Source organism: Triturus cristatus, chromosome 3_1 (genome assembly GCF_964204655.1).
Source record: "Triturus cristatus chromosome 3_1, aTriCri1.1, whole genome shotgun sequence".
In the NCBI taxonomy this organism is placed as follows: domain Eukaryota; kingdom Metazoa; phylum Chordata; class Amphibia; order Caudata; family Salamandridae; genus Triturus; species Triturus cristatus.
This window is the reverse complement of record NC_140583.1, coordinates 757,731,880-757,751,659: the sequence shown is the minus strand read 5'-3', so window position 1 is coordinate 757,751,659 and position 19,780 is coordinate 757,731,880. Positions and strand designations below refer to the sequence as shown.

General features: G+C 42.5%; 1 protein-coding gene across 7 annotated transcripts in view; it reads right to left on the bottom strand.

The window, feature by feature from the left end:
- The window catches only part of BRSK2 (BR serine/threonine kinase 2), a 672,447-nt gene that overhangs the window by 136,207 nt on the left and 516,460 nt on the right, over positions 1 to 19,780 (bottom strand). For 4 of the 7 annotated variants that reach the window (XM_085644912.1, XM_085644916.1, XM_085644914.1 and 1 more), the window contains exons 11-13: positions 18,373 to 18,470; positions 17,419 to 17,569; positions 5,104 to 5,169 (exon numbers count right to left, since the gene is read on the bottom strand). In XM_085644912.1, coding sequence (XP_085501038.1) covers positions 5,104 to 5,169; positions 17,419 to 17,569; positions 18,373 to 18,470 — 315 coding nt within the window. The remainder of the gene's footprint in view (positions 1 to 5,103; positions 5,170 to 17,418; positions 17,570 to 18,372; positions 18,471 to 19,780) is intronic. The other 3 variants (XM_085644913.1, XM_085644919.1, XM_085644917.1) reach the window with 1 other exon arrangement.

Here is a 19,780-nt window from a genome sequence, read left to right as displayed (position 1 = left end):
CCAAAGACCCAGCCAACGCCAAAACCAACTTCCATCGCCGAATGGATGAAGAGCAGTCGCTGAAACTGAACTCGGACAAGACGGAGGTCCTCACCCTTGGCTCCACCCCCTCTGCCTGGGACAACTCCTGGTGGCCGGCCTCGCTAGAAACTGCGCTGAGACCCACCGACCATGCACGCAACCTGGGGTTCATCCTGGACTCATCTCTATCAATGACCCAGCAAGTCAACGCCGTCTCCTCCTCCTGCTTCAACACCCTCCGCATGCTTTGCAAGATCTACAGATGGATCCCCACTGGAACCAGAAGGACAGTCACCCAGGCCCTTGTCACCAGCAGGCTGGACTACGGCAACGCCCTCTACGCGGGAACCACGGCCAAACTCCAGCAGAGGCTCCAATGCATATAGAACGCCTCCGCACACCTCATCCTCAACATCCCCCACCACAGCCACATCACTGCCCACCTGAGGTACCTGCACTGGCTCCCCGTCAACAAGAGGATCACCTTCAAGCTCCTCACCCAAGCTCACAAGGCACTCTACGATGCCAGACCAGCATACCTTAATAAGCGATTCATCTTCTACACCCCCAACCGCCAGCTTTGCTCCTCTGACCGCGCCCTCACCACCGTCCCATGCATCCACCAAATGACCACCGGTGGCAGATCCTTCTCCCACCTCGCCGTCAAGACATGGAGAACCCTCCCCATCCACAAGCGACAGACCCAGGACCGGCTGACCTTCAGGAGACTTCTCACGACCTGGTTGTTCGAACAGTAGCAGCCACCCCCACCCTCACGGGTGAGTAGCACGCTCTACGAATGATTGATTGATTGATTGATTGATTGTGCCTCTTGTTGCTTTTTCCGATCAGACAATTGTTTGTCTGTATTATAAGTTACCCAGGTCCTTTGGGTTAATTTTTGGGTTCCCTCATAGTTTTGTGACTACTTCAAATTTTTAGGCATATTACTATGATACGCCCGGCACCCTTTTGTTTAAACTAATACGAGGCAAGGTTATCTGTTTACCCTCTTATTCTATTGAATCTGCTTACTCTTTCACACTTCTGATTTCGTACATTTCATAGCGTAACACTAAAAAAAATAGCAGTATAAATCAAAGGAGATGTGTCTTGGCGGCTGGAGCTGCTGACTTTGGGACCTGGGAACCCAGGTTTAAATTCTAGCTTCAGCATTTGGCTCAAAATTGGGTGGTTCTGGGCTAGTCAGTTAGGGTAATATTTATGAGCCCCATTGTTTCTCTCGGCGCAGCTTATCATTGAGATTGCATTGTGCAGCACAGATAGAAAGAGGAAAAAGCCTCGGGAGATTGTTTTTGTGAAGAGAGGTGTCCCGTCTTGCACAGAAACAATCCTCCTTACAATGCAGGCACCCTTGCATTATGGCGCTAGGCAGCCAAACGGGAGCCAGCGCAGAGGAAAAGGCAGGAATGTGCTATATTGCCTTAAATACAGTGCAGCGCAGCAAGGTTACTTGCTTCACTGTAATGCATGACTTGGCCATAAATATGACCCTTCATTTCCCTGTGCCTAAAGAAAATGACTAATGTGTGACAGGTGTTTGCATCGTCCAACTCCCCCATGTAATGTACAGTGATCTGCTGCTTCCTAGTTAGGTCTGCACTATATAAATAACAATACACACTCTGGCTATGGTTCATTCATTACATCTTGTCAGAATACCTGCTGAGACACCGTTTTGGATAGTAATATATTAATGGAACAAGGGGGTTATTATAAGAACAAGTGGTTTAATATATTGGCAAAAGATCTCAGTTAAAACAATTCCTATCAAATGGTGTCCTGAAAGGTTGTGTGCTCTGGGCTCAGACTTCCCTCTTCCCAATTCTCTCTTCCTTGTCTATCTGCAGGTAGGGGATTTCATTCGTAAATGCTGCAAAGGGGTTGGGGGGGATCTGGAAGCTGCACTCTAGTCTCAAAATTATCTGGACAGCTTTTCCTTCTGTCACAAATGGTCATCTTTAAAATCCCCTTAGTTCTCTGAACAGACCAGACATGGATGAATTTTGTAGGAGCTAAGTGGAATGAAATAATTCATGAAAATATTTTTCGGAAAGAATTTTGTTTATCAATACTATTTATGAATTCCATGGTGAAGCTGTTGTGTCTAAAGCAGCAACACTTTTTAATTTTATGCCTGCTATATGACAGACCTTCCAAACAATGTTATTGGTGCCGGTGGGACAACTCGTGTTTCCTTCGCTGGCCTGCAGATGAGTCCAGTGATGAACATACATTGTAACATGGGTTTTCAGTTAAAGTCAGATATGTAACGTGGATGTAATCTAACATTGAAGTATTATATTGGGGCACACAATGGAGATCAATAATTATATTCCCTTCTTTGTCTTAGTTGCCATGACAGCGGCGCGAACATGGATAACTGGAATGATGTTGGATGGCACCCCTAGCTTTCATCAGTGGTTAATGCTCTGGTCGAAACCTAGTTTATGGAAAAAGCTGGCTGTTTTGAATTGGAGACTGCTTATCAATGCCCTAGGATTTGGTTTTCTGCAAAATATTTGAGCTTTATCTTTATTCCAATCCCATTGTTTTATATTACTTTAACTTAACCTGATTTACTATTTCCAAATAATATTATTTCTGTACAAATACTGCATTTAAATTAAATAACTTTATTAAAATAAAAATAAACATAATCGAACAGAAAGGGTTAGCCATCGTATTCACTGGTCTTCATCATTTGCAGTGATCGAGCATCTGGTGGAATGACAACATTTCAAAAGTACCAAGTTGTCGCGATTTTCCTACGTCAGCTCACCTCTCACATCTACGCAAGTGTATTGATTATTTTTGTTTATTTCAGTCATGATAGTTACTATCCCCTTACAATTTTCCATGGAAAATAAATGTAGACATCACGTGATAAGGGTAATATTTAGTAAGCAGCAAGGAAGGACTCTAAGCACGATAAGTGAAATCCAACACCTAGGATCAAGAAAACCCACCACCAGTCAAAGATGCACCTCCGTCTAATGCCAAAGCTAAAGGTGCACTAAGGATCCACAGCAACCCAGAGGCAAGAAAATGAGAAAGAGAAAGGAGGGAGCAAGAGAACAAAGGAGAGATGAAGAGAAGAAAGTAAAAGAAGGAAAACAAGACAATAAGGAATGATGATCAAAGATTGAGAAAGAAAGAAAAGGGAGAAATGAGAGAGAGAAATGACAAAGAGGTAATGAAGCAGAGGGGTGATATGAGAGGGAAAAGAAAAAGAAGTGAGTGGGTAAGGCAAAAGGTAACCAAGAAAAAGGAACATAAATGGGAAAGAGTGTAGAAACAGAGATCGTGAAGCATGAGAAGAGTTAGTAACAAGACAGAAAGAATGAAAAGAGAGGTGAGGAGAAAAAAGGAGAAATGTGAAAGAGAGAAGGAGGCAGTGAATAGGAAGAGGAAGAAAGAGAGAAATGCTATGAGTAGAACATAGGGACGGACAGAAGAAAGTGAGAGATGAAGAGAGAACAAAAGCAAGAGGAAAAGAGAGAAATGAGATAAGGAGAACAAGTGAAAAGGGAGTGATACAAGGGAAGTAAGCAACAAGAGGGGAAGAGAGTGAACATTAGAGAAAGATTGTGTGGGAGAGAGAGCAGTGGGAGTGGAACAGAGAAAATGGAGAAAGAGGGTGAGAAGAGAGGAGAGACAGGTTTACAGATAAGTATAGAGACTGATAATGTTAAAGAACTGGAAAGACTGTAACAAAAACAGTGGAGCACCCCATACTAATCATGAAGCAGAGAGTGCACTATGAAGCTACAGCAATCTAGAGGCAGAGGAAAAGTGCTACAATACCAAATAGGGCTAAATAGCAGAGAGTGACACAGTACTGTTTGAAAAAGAAAGATCTAGAGATAGATTGAGAGTGAAAAGAGAGCAAAAGAATGAAGAGAAGAGGAAGAATGATTAAAAGCAAGACAGAAGATATAGATTAAACAGCATGGAGATAGATAGATAGATAGATAGATAGATAGATAGATAGATAGATAGATAGATAGATAGATAGATAGATAGATAGATAGATAGATAGATAGATAGATAGATAGATAGACAGATAAGAGAAAGCACAAACACACAGAGTGCACAAGAACAAAGGGACAGTGGCCTCAGCTACATATCAACCATGTGCACCTACAGAGGCCGATCCTTAAAGATGCAGTCTTCCTATCCATATCAAATCACATAGTGCGTTGGGCTACCAAGCGGGTGGTCCTACCGGAGGTCACCTGCTTGATTCACCCAGAAGGGGAGATCATTTCTGGAAATTATATGAAATTGTCTGTTCACATAGCCAGCAATACATGTGTTTCTCAGATGTGCAGCGGAACAGCATTGCTTCATCCTCCCTGCCCACGATGGCTAACGTTGAACACTAGAACAAGCTGTGACAACTGAAAAAGAAGACTGAACCTCATATCTGCCTTAGTGAAGGGAGGAGCAGGCCATGTTTTAAAGTTTTTAACCCATGGGAGTGGGTGGCATCAAACTACAATGAGAACTCAGTGACGACAAGAGGGAGTTAATGCTATAAAGTTAAAAGATTGAGGTAAAGCTTTGAGTATTCTATCCTGTGCCATACATTAGACCTTCCAACTCAGAATGGCTTCCATCTCTTCGATCTTAGCGTCACCTGCTAGGATTTTGAAGAAATGGTATAGACTGAAAGACATGGCATGGGAGGCCCACTTGCCTCTTCCCACAGCCAGACACAGCTCAGGACTCACAATGAAGCACTGAAAAGCTGCAAGGTAGAACAACTATAATACAATCATTTATGACTATTTAGTCCTTTGTGTGCAAGGCACCTAATACCACCAGAGACCCTGCCTATTGTGCATGTAGGTGGCCCTTCATACCCACTGAAGACCACACTGACCGTGTTATGGCAGGTGGCCAAAGGCTAGCTTGCCTTCATTGCCGGCATCTGTTTCTTCCCTCCCTCCTCGGGTCCTCCCACCGTTTTATTCATTGGACCAGGTAAGCACTACATCTTTAAGGCCTCAGCATTGAAGGAGAAGGGGAGAGAAAGAGACTTCCAGTGTTCTATACCTTTCTTCTTTGCTGAATTTAGGATGGGCTTCACAGATATCCAAGCTTTTACTGACCAATGCTTTACTATGGGGAGGAACAGAGTGAGAAAACAGAAGGGTTACTGCTGTGGACAGATGTACATGTACAACCACACTGCTATATCCCCACCCCTACTCCACTCACACCTTCCCTCTTCCGCCCGAGCAAGAAGCCAGCAAGAAACATTGTCCACTGCACTCTCTCTCGCGAGAGCACCTCGCCAGCTGTGCAGAGGAAGTGTGCATCTTCAGTCCAATCAAAGTGATCGCTGCCTTTGGGACCATCTGTTCACCCACCAGACAGCTGAAGCTGGAACGGTTTAAAGCATTTGTGTGATAAAAGGGATAGTTTGTGTGCAGACAAGACAAAAACGCCTCAGGGCACACTGAATGACTTTTTAAGAGCTCTCCCAAAGATTTAGCACGTCCGTGTTAGAAAACAGTGTCTGAGCCCATCACATTTCTGGGTAATGGCTACCGAAACAAGCGAATAAATACACACTTTACGTGAAGACTGCCTGAAAAGTACAATAAGAAAAGAGCTTGAAGCAATCAAGGAACGCTGAAATATATAACCTTCCCTGCTTATAACTGCAGGTGCTTGGCTGAGTGAGCGTATTATTAGAGTGGAGCAGAAACCATTTGGAAACAAGAATGTGTTTTCTAATGTGGAAGTGCTTCAGTGTCGGTTGAAGGGGCATATATTTCATATGGAATGAGGTCACAATTCTTAGGCAGGCTTACTCTTTGACTTTCATTATTGGTGACAAAAGTAATTTGCTAACACGAAATTACCTCAGGGGTGTACGGTAAAAGTTCCATTCTTCACGTGTGACCTAATCATTTTGTGACCAAAAGTATGTTCTTCTTCGTGTGTGACTATATTTTTTTATGACAAAGGTTATTTTCCTCCCACTGTTTCTGACAGGAGTGTTATTAAAGCCATATTTTCATCCGTAAGACCTCTTTAATATGTAGTAAAAGAAATTCGTTCGTGTCTGATTAAAGCAGGCGTTTTCCTACACATGACACCCTTAATGTGGTAGACAACAGGTGTTTCTCTAAGTGGGATTTCATTCGTGTGTGACAGAAACTAGAATATTCGCAATGTGTGACCTCAATACCACACAACAGAAGTCGTTTGTTTTTTGTTTTATTTCTTGTGCGGTCCTTTAGCAACTTGTGATGGGATATGACTCACTCTGAGTGATCTCACCCATTTACAGCAACATTGGACATGCTCATATTCCCTCCTTCCAAGAGCTACTGGTATGAGCAGACCTCTATGTGCGAGCACCTACAGTAAAATAACTATTGCTGCAGAAAGTCTGAGTACTGCAGCTGTACAAACAGCAGACACATTCGGGGAGCATGAACCCAAAGTATGTGGCTGGGAAACGGCCACTACACCGCGGCCGTTTCCACGCATAGCATTAACCACGCATGCATTACAACGCATGCGTGGTTACCACGAATAGCCTTTACCATGCATACCTTTACTACGAAATACCTAGTAAAGGCATGTGTGGTAAAGGCTATTATTAAAAAAGGGGGCTTGGGGGGGTCTTCCCCCACCCCCCCAAATAAACATGCGAAAAAAAGGAGTTTTGGGGGGGTCATCGCCCCCAAAAAACTCACCTGTTTCCCTCGCAATGTGGAGGCAATCCGCATCATTAGAGGAAGCGGAAAGACACTTCTACTTCCTCTTTACGACGTGCAACGTTACAACGGAAGAGCTTGAAGAGGATAGGTCGAGGAAAGGTAAGGGGGATTTTCGGTTTTAAAAATAAAAATGTAAGGGATGAGGGGGTTGTGAAGAGATGGGGTAAATTATTAGGGTTAAGGGGAGGGGTATTTGATAAAAGGGTTTGTGGGTGGGAATCGGGAGCAGTTTATAGAGTTGGGGCAGGGATCGGAGATGACCTTTACCAAAAAATGGCATTAACATGCATAGATTTACAACGAAAATCGTTGCAAAAATATGCATATAAAAGGCATTTTCATGGTAAAGGTTATGTGTAGTAATTGCATTTGCGTTGTAACGCATGCGTGGTAAAGGCATGCGTTGCAATGGAATGCGTTGTAATATCATACAACCTATGTGGTTATTTGTCACAATATTGCACTCAAAATATGTACCTGATGGCATCCATTATATTGACTGGTATCACTTAGACTCAGGTGAAAATAAATTACGCTGGCGTAATTTGTGTAATTTTATGTTAGGTGAAAATTCCAGAATTTGAGCCCTTGTTAAGTGAAATTCCAGAATGTATGCCCTTATTCTACACTGTGTCATTAAGCTGCAGTTCGTAACAAAAACAACACGAACAACCACAATGCTAGTAGCTATTTTCTAGCATGAAATGTGTCCTGGTGTCAAAAACTTACACAAGAACACATTTCACGCTAAACTAAAATGTAGTGCCAAATTAATTATGCGTCATTTTCCTGAAATTTCACATAATTACCTGAAAGCAAATTATGTACATTTTGCACACCGCTTCTACTACTATACCACCAGGGTGAGAATATACAGGAAAACATGGCTTTACTATATTTAAATCAACATCTATTTTCCCTGACACTATAGTGGTAGTAGATATTGTGGATGTAATATTGTTGTAAGTCAATATTTCATCCACAGTATTTGCAACCACCCCACCTTGCCAACATGTCCAATATTGTAATTCAAAGGCATACTGAGTGGTGCAGTCGTAACTGCTCTCTCCAGTTGTAATGCTGGATATACATACGAGGCATGGCCATGCCTAGACAGATGCTTGGCGCACACCATGACAAATGGCAGTGTGCGACAAAGGGCAGCTTGGAAACCAAGCAGGACATTACAGGACAGTAATGGAGATATTATCTCATCACACCGAAAAAGCAGAAGACGAAGATTAGGGGCAAAGAGGGGATAACAAGCTTGTAAATAATTACTACAGAGCCAGACATGACTCACACACTTGGCGCCATAAGACATCATTTTTTTTACACTGGCATATGACATGAATCACTGTTTCTTAATGTAGGGCATTGCACCATCAATTATCAGCATTGTAAGAGAGCATCTCTTATGCTAAACCAGATTCTCCTAGGAACACCAGCAGCTGTTTGTGGGAGTGGCTCTTACAGTAGAATAGAGTGACAGGACCACTTAGAAGACATTTATTGCATACAGAGATTCACAGATCACCCTTCGCCATCCTTGTGAAAGGTATCTCTTATATCAAGAGATTCTCACAGCACAACTCACAACATATAGGGCGGCACATTACAGCACCCCATACAACCCAAGTGAGAGGTCATCTATCCCCTTCCTCCAAATAATTCTCCTAGCACCACCCACAACCTGTGCAAGAGGACATTGTTAGCAGCGTGAGAGACTACTCAGACCACTGGCGACCTGTGTTTGAGGATGTATCTCATAAAAGAGACCATTCACAGCAGCATTTACTTTATCATATATGTCAAATCTGAATTCTCCTGCCATAGAAGTCATCATTCGCTCTAAATGCACATTCATTCAGGGTCATGTATCTCCCTGATGAGATATTACGTACATCTCCATGTGTGGAGAAGTGTGGCTCAACGATTAGAGCGGCAGACCCTGATGCAGAGGTCTAGCCCGGGACCAGGGTTCAATTCCCCGCCTCGGCGGGTCTTGGGCTCAAAAATTCCACGGACCTGATAATTCTCGCCTCGGTGCCTATTCCAATCATGGAGTCCCACTCTGCAACTCTGGGCAATAGCTTGCTTAATCTCCACAATGGCCCCCACAACGCTAAGGATGCCTGGCCTTCACCTTGGGGGTGCCTAGGAGTGGACACCTCACAGGGAGAGCCAGGATGGGTTCCACAGTGGTATTTGTACAAGCGCCTTGAGACCCTTGCGGGTGAGTAGTGCGCTATACAAGTATCAATTTACATTTTGCATTTACATGTACCCTATGACAGTATCGGTAGTCACTGAGCCTAGTCACCCCTAAACAGAAAAAATGATGTCTCTAGGGCAAGAGAGATCGCCCCTCCCAGGTGGCAATCATGTGCATAAGAATGAACCGGTACCTTTAATACCTAAGAGACTTCTATTACAGCACCTCTTGTAATGGCTGTAAGATGACATGTTATACCATCAAAACATCACAAAATGTCCACTGGAAAGCAATGCAATGACCTTTCATTTAGCATAAGCTGCACGACTTGGGGACTTCTTTACTCCATTGCTGAAGTCAGCTCAGATCCCATAGAATCCAGGTGTTTATCATGCTTGTATCTAAAGTAAAAGTAGACATTGTGTCTCCCTGCCATAATGCCATGGCATTATGGTATCATTGGCAAATCTCCACGGTCTAAGCAGGGAAGAATCTGCTGATGTGTCAGGCACCTCTTTGTGAAGAAGGTATCTTCTCGGTCAAGTGGCACCAACCACCCACCACAGGAGTTGAGATGCCACCGGCCTAAGCGGGAATGCATCTGCTGTAGCCTACACTTCTCAAACAGATTGAAGAACAAATATCCCGGTGGAATGGAATCTTCCTTAGGCCAGTGAGTATATCTAAGATGCAAGGCTACCTAACACCCAGATAACGGATTATCTTCCCAAGACAGTAATGTCAAGGAGCACCTCGTGCTAGGTAATGAAGTGACCCCGCTTGTCTCAGATAAAATGGCACCCTATGAAGCAAAGCTAATCAGTGTGATGTTAGTACATGACTGAAAGGAACACACAATGTAGGGCTTATTTCTTTGTCTTTTAGCAAATGTATCATGTAAGACAACTAGCTCTGTGACCCTATCTTGCCTCAATTTCTTCTGTGATTAAAATGCACAGATATCGTGCCTGCTTCAGTTCACCCACCCTCCTTTCCTGTAAGTGTTTGGCTCCACTTTCCCATGGACTTGTCCATGGGCAGGACAAGGTTATCTAACTTGTGGTTTAAAGACCAAATGATTCTTGCAGCTTCCAACCACCTGGAAGTCCATCTAGGATCAGGAATCTTATATTCACACTGTACAAGAAGCCCAATATAGTGTTTTGATGTAAATGTGATTGCTTTATTTCTAATCTAGCTTTCACAAACTCAGAAATGGCAAGGCATAAAGTCACAACCAAGAACAGCAGTTCGACCTATAATTTGGTGAAGCAATGAATCATAGGGACTGGGGAGCCGCAGCCCAAAAGCAATTGGTCAGAAGGTATCCATGACTAGTAGTGAGAAGCTTTGTCCATGGTAGAGTAGTATCCCATATGCCTGTGGTTCACCTACACATACCCTTAGTTTAGTAGCGTAATGTGCCAGGAAATGGAAGGGCTGACACTTGGGTGGTGGTATCCACTGCCAGCTATGATGGTGCACACTTCATGCAAGGGTATTCAATGTCAAGCTGTATAACAATGTGCTCTGTTGTTGGTATACTAAGCCAGGCAGTATCTTTGTTCACCCTTGGTAAGGCAACATGACACCCCTCACAGTATGATGGTAGACTAATGGCAGGGTGACACACACTCTCTATGCCAGAATCTCCAAACAGCTCCTACACAGACACAAGACCATCAAGAACACTGCTGCAAGACTCATACACGACCTCCCACGCCACACCCACATCACACCGCACCTCAAGAAGCTTCGCTGGCTCCCCATTCACAAGCGCAGCCAATTCAAACTTCTCACACACATACCAAGCCTTACACAACACAGGACCAGAATACCTGGACAGCCGCATACACTTTCACAAACCCACCAGACACCTACGCTCTGCCTCACTCTCACTCATTCCATGCATCCCAAAATCAAAACTGGAGGTCGCTCTTTCTCCTATATTGCACCCAAACATGGAACAACCTCCCTCAACACATCAGAACCTCCTCCTCACTTCTTAAGTTCCACAAGCAAGAAGCTAAAGACGTGGCGCTTCATATAAGCACCTTGGGTACCACACCCTTACACACCTGCCTGAGCACCTGAACACCCTGTTGGGTGATTAGTGCGTTATGCAAATCAATGTAACATAACATAGGATAACATACCATAACATAACATAGAGTGCCACCTGTTAAGATTCAGTAAGATGATGTCTCAGATCCAGCACAGAAATATAAATTGGCAGTAACAATAGTTTTACTATTTCTTGTGCAGTGCAGAATTTCATGAATTGCATTATCGTGCTCGTAAGTGAATGGCTGTAGAATTAGACACAGGTATATTTTTTAAGGACAAGAAACACGCGTATGTAGAACCTTGTATGATGTTGAATGGGCATGCAGCACCAGCAATTGCCAAATTATTTTATTTTCAAGCAAATGTTGAACAGCTAAGATGTCCACGATATTATTCTTCTCTCAAGAGAGTGGAGTTATCTATACCATTTACAAATATCAAGCCACAAAATAATTGATACAGATTATTTCTATTACAGGATCCATCTTTTACAGATTCAAATGCTTTGCATATAGTTTCCTGTAGTCTTCTTTGCGGGGGTGAGTTTGTGGATGTAGCAAACTTAAACAACTCTTAGAACCACTTATTCTACCTATACATTTTGCCTCATACTCGAATCAAGGCTACAACACTCACTGCTCAATTAAAGAATGTTCCCAGCATGCGGTACCTTTCCCTCATCTCCTCCTAATGGTACGAATCACTGACATTCCTACCAGCTGCATTCCTTTCAAATTATAGGAATGTTTAATTCAACAAACACCCACTTTCTATCTGTTTACTCCAGCTTTCCTAGTAGCTGTCATCAAATCCTCATGTTCATGCATGACTACACTACTGTTTTTTGTGGCTTTCATGTCCTATCGACACGTATGTATGTATTTGTGGGTATTTGTAGGGCATTGCACACTGTAGAAATGCCACCTCAGAGCGCCTTGGGGAAAGGGATATCAATATAGGAGCCACTTCGGCAGAGCCAATCCCCTGCATGTCAATAGTAATCAATAGAGCCAGGGACTCGGTCTGCAGCGAGAGGACTTGTGCATTGGTGATCTCATGTCATCACCAAGTGGTTCTTGCAGGAATGAATTAGATGGAAAAGCTAGAGCAATAGTCCAGTGGAATAGATCAGCCTCAGGCATCTGGCTGAATAAAGGCAGACAGAATGCTTGGCGCCCAGTTCTGATTCATATGCTCAAAATTGAGTGGAAAATGTGCATGTTTGGATTACTTCTTAACCTTAGATAATTCTCTTAGTCATAGAGAAAGAAGCGAGGAGTTCCAGAGATGGGAGACTTGTACATGGTGGCTTCTTCCACCAATCCTTCTGAGTTTATAACGATGAACTAACAGAAGATTTGTACATTGGGGAGGAGGAACACATTGTCGAAATGCAAAGTGGCTGAAATCCACCTTTCTTTAAACAGTTTACCTGAAAAGTCAAATGAAGCCAAATATTATCCAAATCTGCTCTTCATGCGAACTAGAAAATCGGCAAGAGTCCTAGCCTGAAATGAAAAGTGAAACACCCGAGCACCTACACGGACTGCAAACTGGTATTTCTTTATTGCCGCCTAAAGACCACCTCCAGTCTTTTTTTTACTGTTGTCCATGGATGCGTGTCCTGTGAAAACTGTGGATTCACATCTGTGTGTCACAGCCAAAAAAGAATCTGCCCAATCCCATTTGTAGAGGTTGGTCTCAAGAACATGTGAGGCTGGTATGGATGAAGGCCTTTTGTGAGGTACGATGGGCAAGACCATGGAGTTGGACAAGCGGACTTAACATAGCGTTTAGAATTGTGATATAGTATCATACATTCTTTTTGGAATCTATAAAAAGTGCCCTGTTCCCTCATGTCTGAAGTTTTTGAGAGAATACTGTTAAAGCGCTCCTTAGCGTCACATCAGAATCCATGACTTAACATGGTCAAGAACCCTGGGAGTCGTCTTAACTTCATCTTAATGCTATAGAACTCGGTGAGATGTTTGCATTCTGACAGATCTTGCCGTCCATTTACACTTCTTGCTGGCTTCATGAGCACAGATGCTTCTGGAGAAAACATCAGTCTTATAAAAGATTTAGTCTCACCCTCAATGCACGGAGACTTACCAAATATTTTATTTAATACTTTAAATCGTATTTATGTCTGGAATTCTAAATAGGGAGATATAGCCCAGAGGCCTTCAGTAAGCTGTCGGTTCTACTAAGTGCGCTTAAGGTATAACTATATTGTATTCCTGACTTGGCAAAACACAATAAATATTTAAAAAAGTAATTCACATCACAATCACCTGGCAATATTCCCCTATGTACTTGTTCAGTGAAGAGAAATGATTCCAGTTCATGTTATTACTCTAGGGGTAAGCCACTATCTTTCTGAGTATTTACATACATTATTAGTCAATGCCCAAATCCAAAGCAGGAGTTTGTTTTTGAAAAACAAACAATAAATGTTCCTGACATGATGGAAGCTCTCCTAGTGTGTGGAGGTATGTTTTTTTATTTCCTGTTTGGAACCACCAGCTTTGGTACCGAACAAGGAAAAAGTATGTGGAAACCTCTGCCCTAAATTGGGTGGGTGGTCTGCAGTACTTTGACTGACAAGCTTATGTCATTTAGGCTGTCAAAGGTTTCCAATGGCAGAGCCAATGAAGCCTTCGCCAGTGGAAACACGACGCTTCGCACAAATTTAAATAGAGCGGGAGAACTAAGAGTTTGGCAGCCAGAGTACACCCCATGCTTGTGTGGAGTACCCTGTCTGTCATACTCTAAATATGGATTTAGATCTCCCCACTCGTGTACTGAATGTATTGAGTGATTATCCAGCCACTGTTTCTGGAACTAAATGCACAAATGATGCTGTAGAGATGAAGAAAACCTCCTAAGCGTCAACGACATAACGCGGTAGGAATAGGCTATGATATCACAAAAACAATTGTCTTTGTCTCCTGTCTCTTATATCCAGACCTAAGAGTTGGATTCTACAGGGAAGGTTTAGCCACAACCTCTTTATGTTCACTGGTAAGTCCAAGGTCTGCAACAGAAGTACTGCTGTGCTTGCATCTGGCGCAGCCATTGGTTGTGAGCTTGTGGTTATCAGGCAATCAGCCAGTTATGGATGGATATGATTGACCCTTCTTCTGGGGTGTGCAGCTAACACTAATAAACATGAAGGCAACACTTGCTATGCTGCAATGAAATAAAGCTAAATAATAACACTTTTCATTGCTAGTCATCTTTCCTTTTGTGACTCCCAATAATTACTGTATTATGGATGTGATGGGAAAAAATAAGCACTTTTTTTTGTATTAATGACACACACCTTCTCTAGGACTAGTATAACATTGTTTCAGAGTCAACATATAGAATGTCTTGTTAGTTGTATACCTGTTGAATATAGAATATGGCATTCTGAAAAATGTCAGAACTGGAGAACACTTACATTATAAGTAAAATTACTCTGATGATGAAGTTCACAACTAGACAAATTATGGGGGCTATTCACAAACTGCACTTTATAGTACAGTCTGTAGCACTACAATAGTAAAAATGCTATCCACAAAATAGGGACCCTATTCACAAACTGCTTTTTCTAGTTCTCTAGTAGTGCTACAGTAATATTATCAAAGTACCAGTGACGGCCCGTGTAGGGCGTTTTACCGGGGCGGTGACGTGGCGCAGAGGAGGGGCAGGGTGGGGGGTTGCAAAATGCGGCAAACGGCCGATTTCAGGTAAGTTACGGAAAAAATTAATAAAACGAATTTCGTTGTGCGCGCTGCATTGCATTTGGCGATGCAGCGCGCGCAACAAAATTGTAGATAATTGTTTCAACATTAAATTATATTTATTTATATTTTGAACTATTAGAAATAATTTACTTAAATGTAACCGTTACATTATATCCTAAGAGGTTTTATTTTAAGTCCATACCTACATTATTTTCTATGGGCTGGGTTTGCAGTTTCAGTGGTTTGCCAAGTATAGTGTTGAACTTACTTCTGCTCTTTTTTGGCAGTAGTAACTCTAGTCTCGTAAATTTGCCCCCTCCCCCTTTTTGAGAGGGTGGGTCCATGTAAGTCTAGACAGCCCAAAGAAGTAAAGTTACAAGCTAAAAGTTAAAGTGTAACAGTAAACTTGCATTTATAAGTTGCTCACAAGTGTAAGCTTCCTTTGTGAATAGTTCCTATATGTTTATAAAAAAGGAAGAATTGATGCATAATATTCCAAGGGTAAGAATCCTATCCAATGGCAAAAGGTTAAAACATAAAAAGCTCTTACATTTACTATAGTTCAAAGAATAATTGCTTAAAATATTCATGGGCCTGAAAGAGAATTTTGGGTAAACATTTTCAAAGAAATGAGTCAACCACAAAAAGGTAATAAAGTAGACAAGAGGGAAAAGAGCAAGTGGGAGCAGTGTAGCCTACTTTAAACACCAGTAAAGCAGATGTGGGAAAGTAGAAAGGTAGGAAGCGGGGATTAGGGAATTGTAGGTGAAGAGAGGGATACCAATTAAAAAAAATAGCTGAATAAAAAAATAACACAGGGAAGTATGTAGGCTGAGGAGTGGGGAGAGGGAAGCAGTTTGGTTGCAGGGAGAGGGATTGTAGTAGAGGGAGTTTGGTAAATCTCAGCACACGGTAGGAAGGGAAGGATCAGGAGATAAGGTACAGGGCTATAGGGGTGTTGCTCTAAATGTAATACCAGTGGACTTCTATCCCACTGCACTGTAGTTTGCATAGTACTACACTGAGCGTGAACTGAAGCAAATCACCTTCATCAACTATGGCCACAGCCTCATTCTTCTGTGCTTATATAAAGAGTAAAAGTCAATAGTAAAAGCGTTTCTAATTTTTTAGTAAATGGCAGTGAGTGTGAGTAGTCCCCCTTATTTTTGGAGCCGATGGTGATGAGCCACAGGATTTTTTAGTGTATGTCTTTTTAGGGTATGATAAGCTTCAACAGGAAGTCATTGTACTGCATAGATATTGGGTAGATCTTAGCCTATTTGGTACACTGGTAATGCCACAAATCATGGTGCTCACTGGAGAGCTTAATGTAACTTCTAAAACAACTACCAAAGAAATAAAGCAAAGTCCACAGGGCTCTTCTAGCCCAATGTTATTCCCTTTGACACGCAAGTGTTTGGTTTATAATTATAACAAGTGCCTCTTTGTTCTCATTGGGAAAGCATAAATGACACATTCAGGGGCCTATTATGACGCGAGTCGGAAAGTCTATAGCCTCATGTCGGAGGCTTTCTGACTCGCATGGTAGGTTTCAAATACGACTGCCTTATTATGATAAAGGCTGTTGAATTTGAAACCGTCCGGTCAGACCAACTGGCTTCCGATGGGCTCAAGGAGCCCATTGGTCAGTTGGCTGCCGCTCATAATCCCCTATGGACGGCATTTATGCTATGGAGATTATGATGTCGGTTTCCGACAGGCTTTTAATGCCTGGCTTTCCTACATGAAAAGCCTGCCGGAAAGCAACTTTAGGTGCCCCTAGCAAGGCCTCCATATCTCCGCAGGCTCCGGTTGAGGGGCTGGGGGGCACCTATGGTGCCCCCCTGTATATCCCTCCACCGTGAAGTTCCTGCCAAGTTGTGCAGCAAATTACACAGGCTTAGGCACAGACAGAAGCAGAAAGTGATATTTTGAACTGGTGGTGAAAAAAGAAATTAGGAAATGATCAAAACACATGTTTTACGTACAGCCTACTAACAAAACGCTAAATTGCCAGTATTGATGCTATAAAATGAGACCCCATTGGTGCTCCTGGGTGTGAGAAAATGAGGATACTCTCAGCTCTGCATACAAAACACCACGCACTAGGAGCCATGCCATTTTCAGTTCAACACTGGCTTTGGAACAAATAACCTGGCATATTGTAGGGTATAAACTGCTCAGGGCTGATGTCATACAAATGGTCTGATTACAGACATGTCCCTTGCTAACAGGATGTTAACAACACCCAAAGCAAAACTCTTGGTCGCAAGCATGTGGAAAGCATGGGACCTTATAAGAGACTCCTGCTACCAAATACAGTAACTCACCCTTTACAAGAGGGTATTCAAAACAAAGTAGACTACTGACCTTCATTGGTCAGGTAGTATATTTGTCACCATATTGGGTGGCGGTTTACCCATTGTAAGAAGGTATCTCCATTGTGTGGTAGTGTGATTGTTAATCCTTGATAAGGTGGAATCCCATGTTATATAATATGGCAAGTATATCTGCGTGTCCTGAGTACATCTGTTAATTTGCCCTTACCGTGCCTCGACCGTGGCAAGCAGTGAGCAAGTTGTGTGCTCGATTGAGTACCATGGCTCCAGATATCACCTACCTCTGATTGTGTTGCGTCATTTCAATCGCCCTGCGTGCCGGGACTGGGGACCCACCATCTGTCACACTGAGCACCTCCATAGACTTCCTCTCTGGCCGCCGCTTGCCGTGTCTATTCAGCATAGGCGAGTCCACGCGTTTTCTGGGAGGATCTTAGCAATGGATAAAAGAACAATTTACGAAAGGAAATGATTTGTACAGAACCAGTTCCAACTTTCCTCATTATTTGCACTACTAACTTTACTTGCCTTTTTCTATACTTAATTAAGTATCTTAAAATACAACAGTGTGCAAAACATGGGTGTGAAGTATTTCATTTCTCTGCCAATGGATAAGGCTTAATTGAAGTGCATGAGATCATTGATGATGTAATGAAGGATTTCAATAAAATGTGCAATGGGCAATGATGAGGGAATCAATGACACTTTAATAAACCGAACAATATCAATGATGAAGGCATGAGTGGTACTATAGAGGTCTAAGAGGATAATCGTGAGAGAATAAGTGAGGGACCATCAGTTTGCTTGAGGGTAGTGATCCGTGAACCAGCAAGATGCCACTGAAGTCTATGAAATCAGTGATAGGGGAATGGGTGAGATTCCACTGTGTGAACAAGAGCAGTGTTGAAGGAATGAGTGAGACTCAACTGCAGCGTATGAGACCGGTGGTATGTGGAAGGTTGAGATGCTACTGAAGTGTCTGAGGCCGCTAATGTGGAGATGAGTGATACACACTAGAAATTTGTGAAGCCAGTGATTGTGGGTAATGTGGGATGCACTTGTTGTCTATGAGACCAGCAAGGTGAACATGACTCAGATTCCATTGAGGTGTTTAAATCTGATAACGTAGGATTGCTGAGACATGCTTTTTATTCCAAGTCCTCCCTTCATTCCTTAGGTCACAGTTGTACCAGTACTGTAAGTCCCTCCACAGAGAAGAGGTTTGTGCAGAGTACCTATTTCATTCCTTGGGGGCAGATCCTCGTCCTCGTGGCTCGGATACCTCTCTTTCCGATCCAGTAAGAGGAAGTAGATCATTTTCTCTTGGTTGTCTCTGATTAAAAAACATTAAAGTAAGGAAAATCAAAATCAAACAACAGGTTTGCAAAGAAGTCCATGCGATTAACTAAGGATGATGCAAGATCCTGACTAGTGTTGAGGGAAATAGATTGTGCACACATGAAATCCCAGAACCTGCGAAGATATAAACCCTTCTCACACCCTTACTTTGCATTGCCTCCTGTGGGCTTCCCACAACTTGGAACTCCAGTTCACCTCACCTCTTTGTGGAATACTATATTTAAAAGAAATTACAGAGACAGCAAAAGACTTGCTTATTTAGATCTGTTTCTGGACTGTAGAAGCACGGTCTCCATGATCAGGTTGGTTAAGCCCCTTTCCCACCCAACCCCACTTTGACCGCATAAACACTTTTAAGAAAATGTAGTATGAACAGCTACATTGATGACAAACTATCTTCATGCCCTTCTAGTCAGCCCACTGGCCTGCTTCTTCGCCTCTTACATTTAAGAAGCACACAGAGAAGCAACACAAGTTTTTACAAAAAAGTACAAGTGTACAGTAAGTAAATCAATCCGGACTCTTCAATGATATGCGGTGTATTCTTTTTTAATGTCGCAAGATGATCGAACAAAGCAGTCGAAATACAGCAAACGCGTTTCGCCCCTATGGGGCTTCCTCAGGGCAATAATCAGAATCCTCCGATCTTATGATGATCGCTCACGTATCGCGATCACTGCTTCTTACACTTAGTAAAAATGCACAATCTTTCGTCAATTCCCAATAATGGATACGAAAAAATCCTCCAGCCTTTGAACATCGTTCCGTCTGATGTTCGAAGGCTGGCGGTGGGTCGAGAGGCACGGCGTTCTACTGGGGCTATAAATGAAGTAACTTTTAATTTTTGGAGCTTTCACCTATCATAGTGAACACGAGGGAAAATTGAATCTCGATTTCACCACATAAATTGAGGATTTTATGTGTTTTTAAGCAACTGTGGACCACTGATACTAAGTGTGGAATAAAATTGAGGATTTTTTCGTATCCATTATTGGGAATTGACGAAAGATTGTGCATTTTTACTAAGTGTAAGAAGTAGTGATCGCGATACGTGAGCGATCAACATAAGATTGGAGGATTCTGATTATTGCCCTGAGGAAGCCCCATTGGGGCGAAACGCGTTGACTGTATTTCGACTGCTTTGTTCGATCATCTTGCGACATTAAAAAAGAATACACCGCATATCATTGAAGAGTCCGGATTGATTTACTTACTGTACACTTGTACATTTTTGTAATGCTTGTGTTGCCTCTCTGTGTGTTTCTTAAATGTATTTGATTTTTA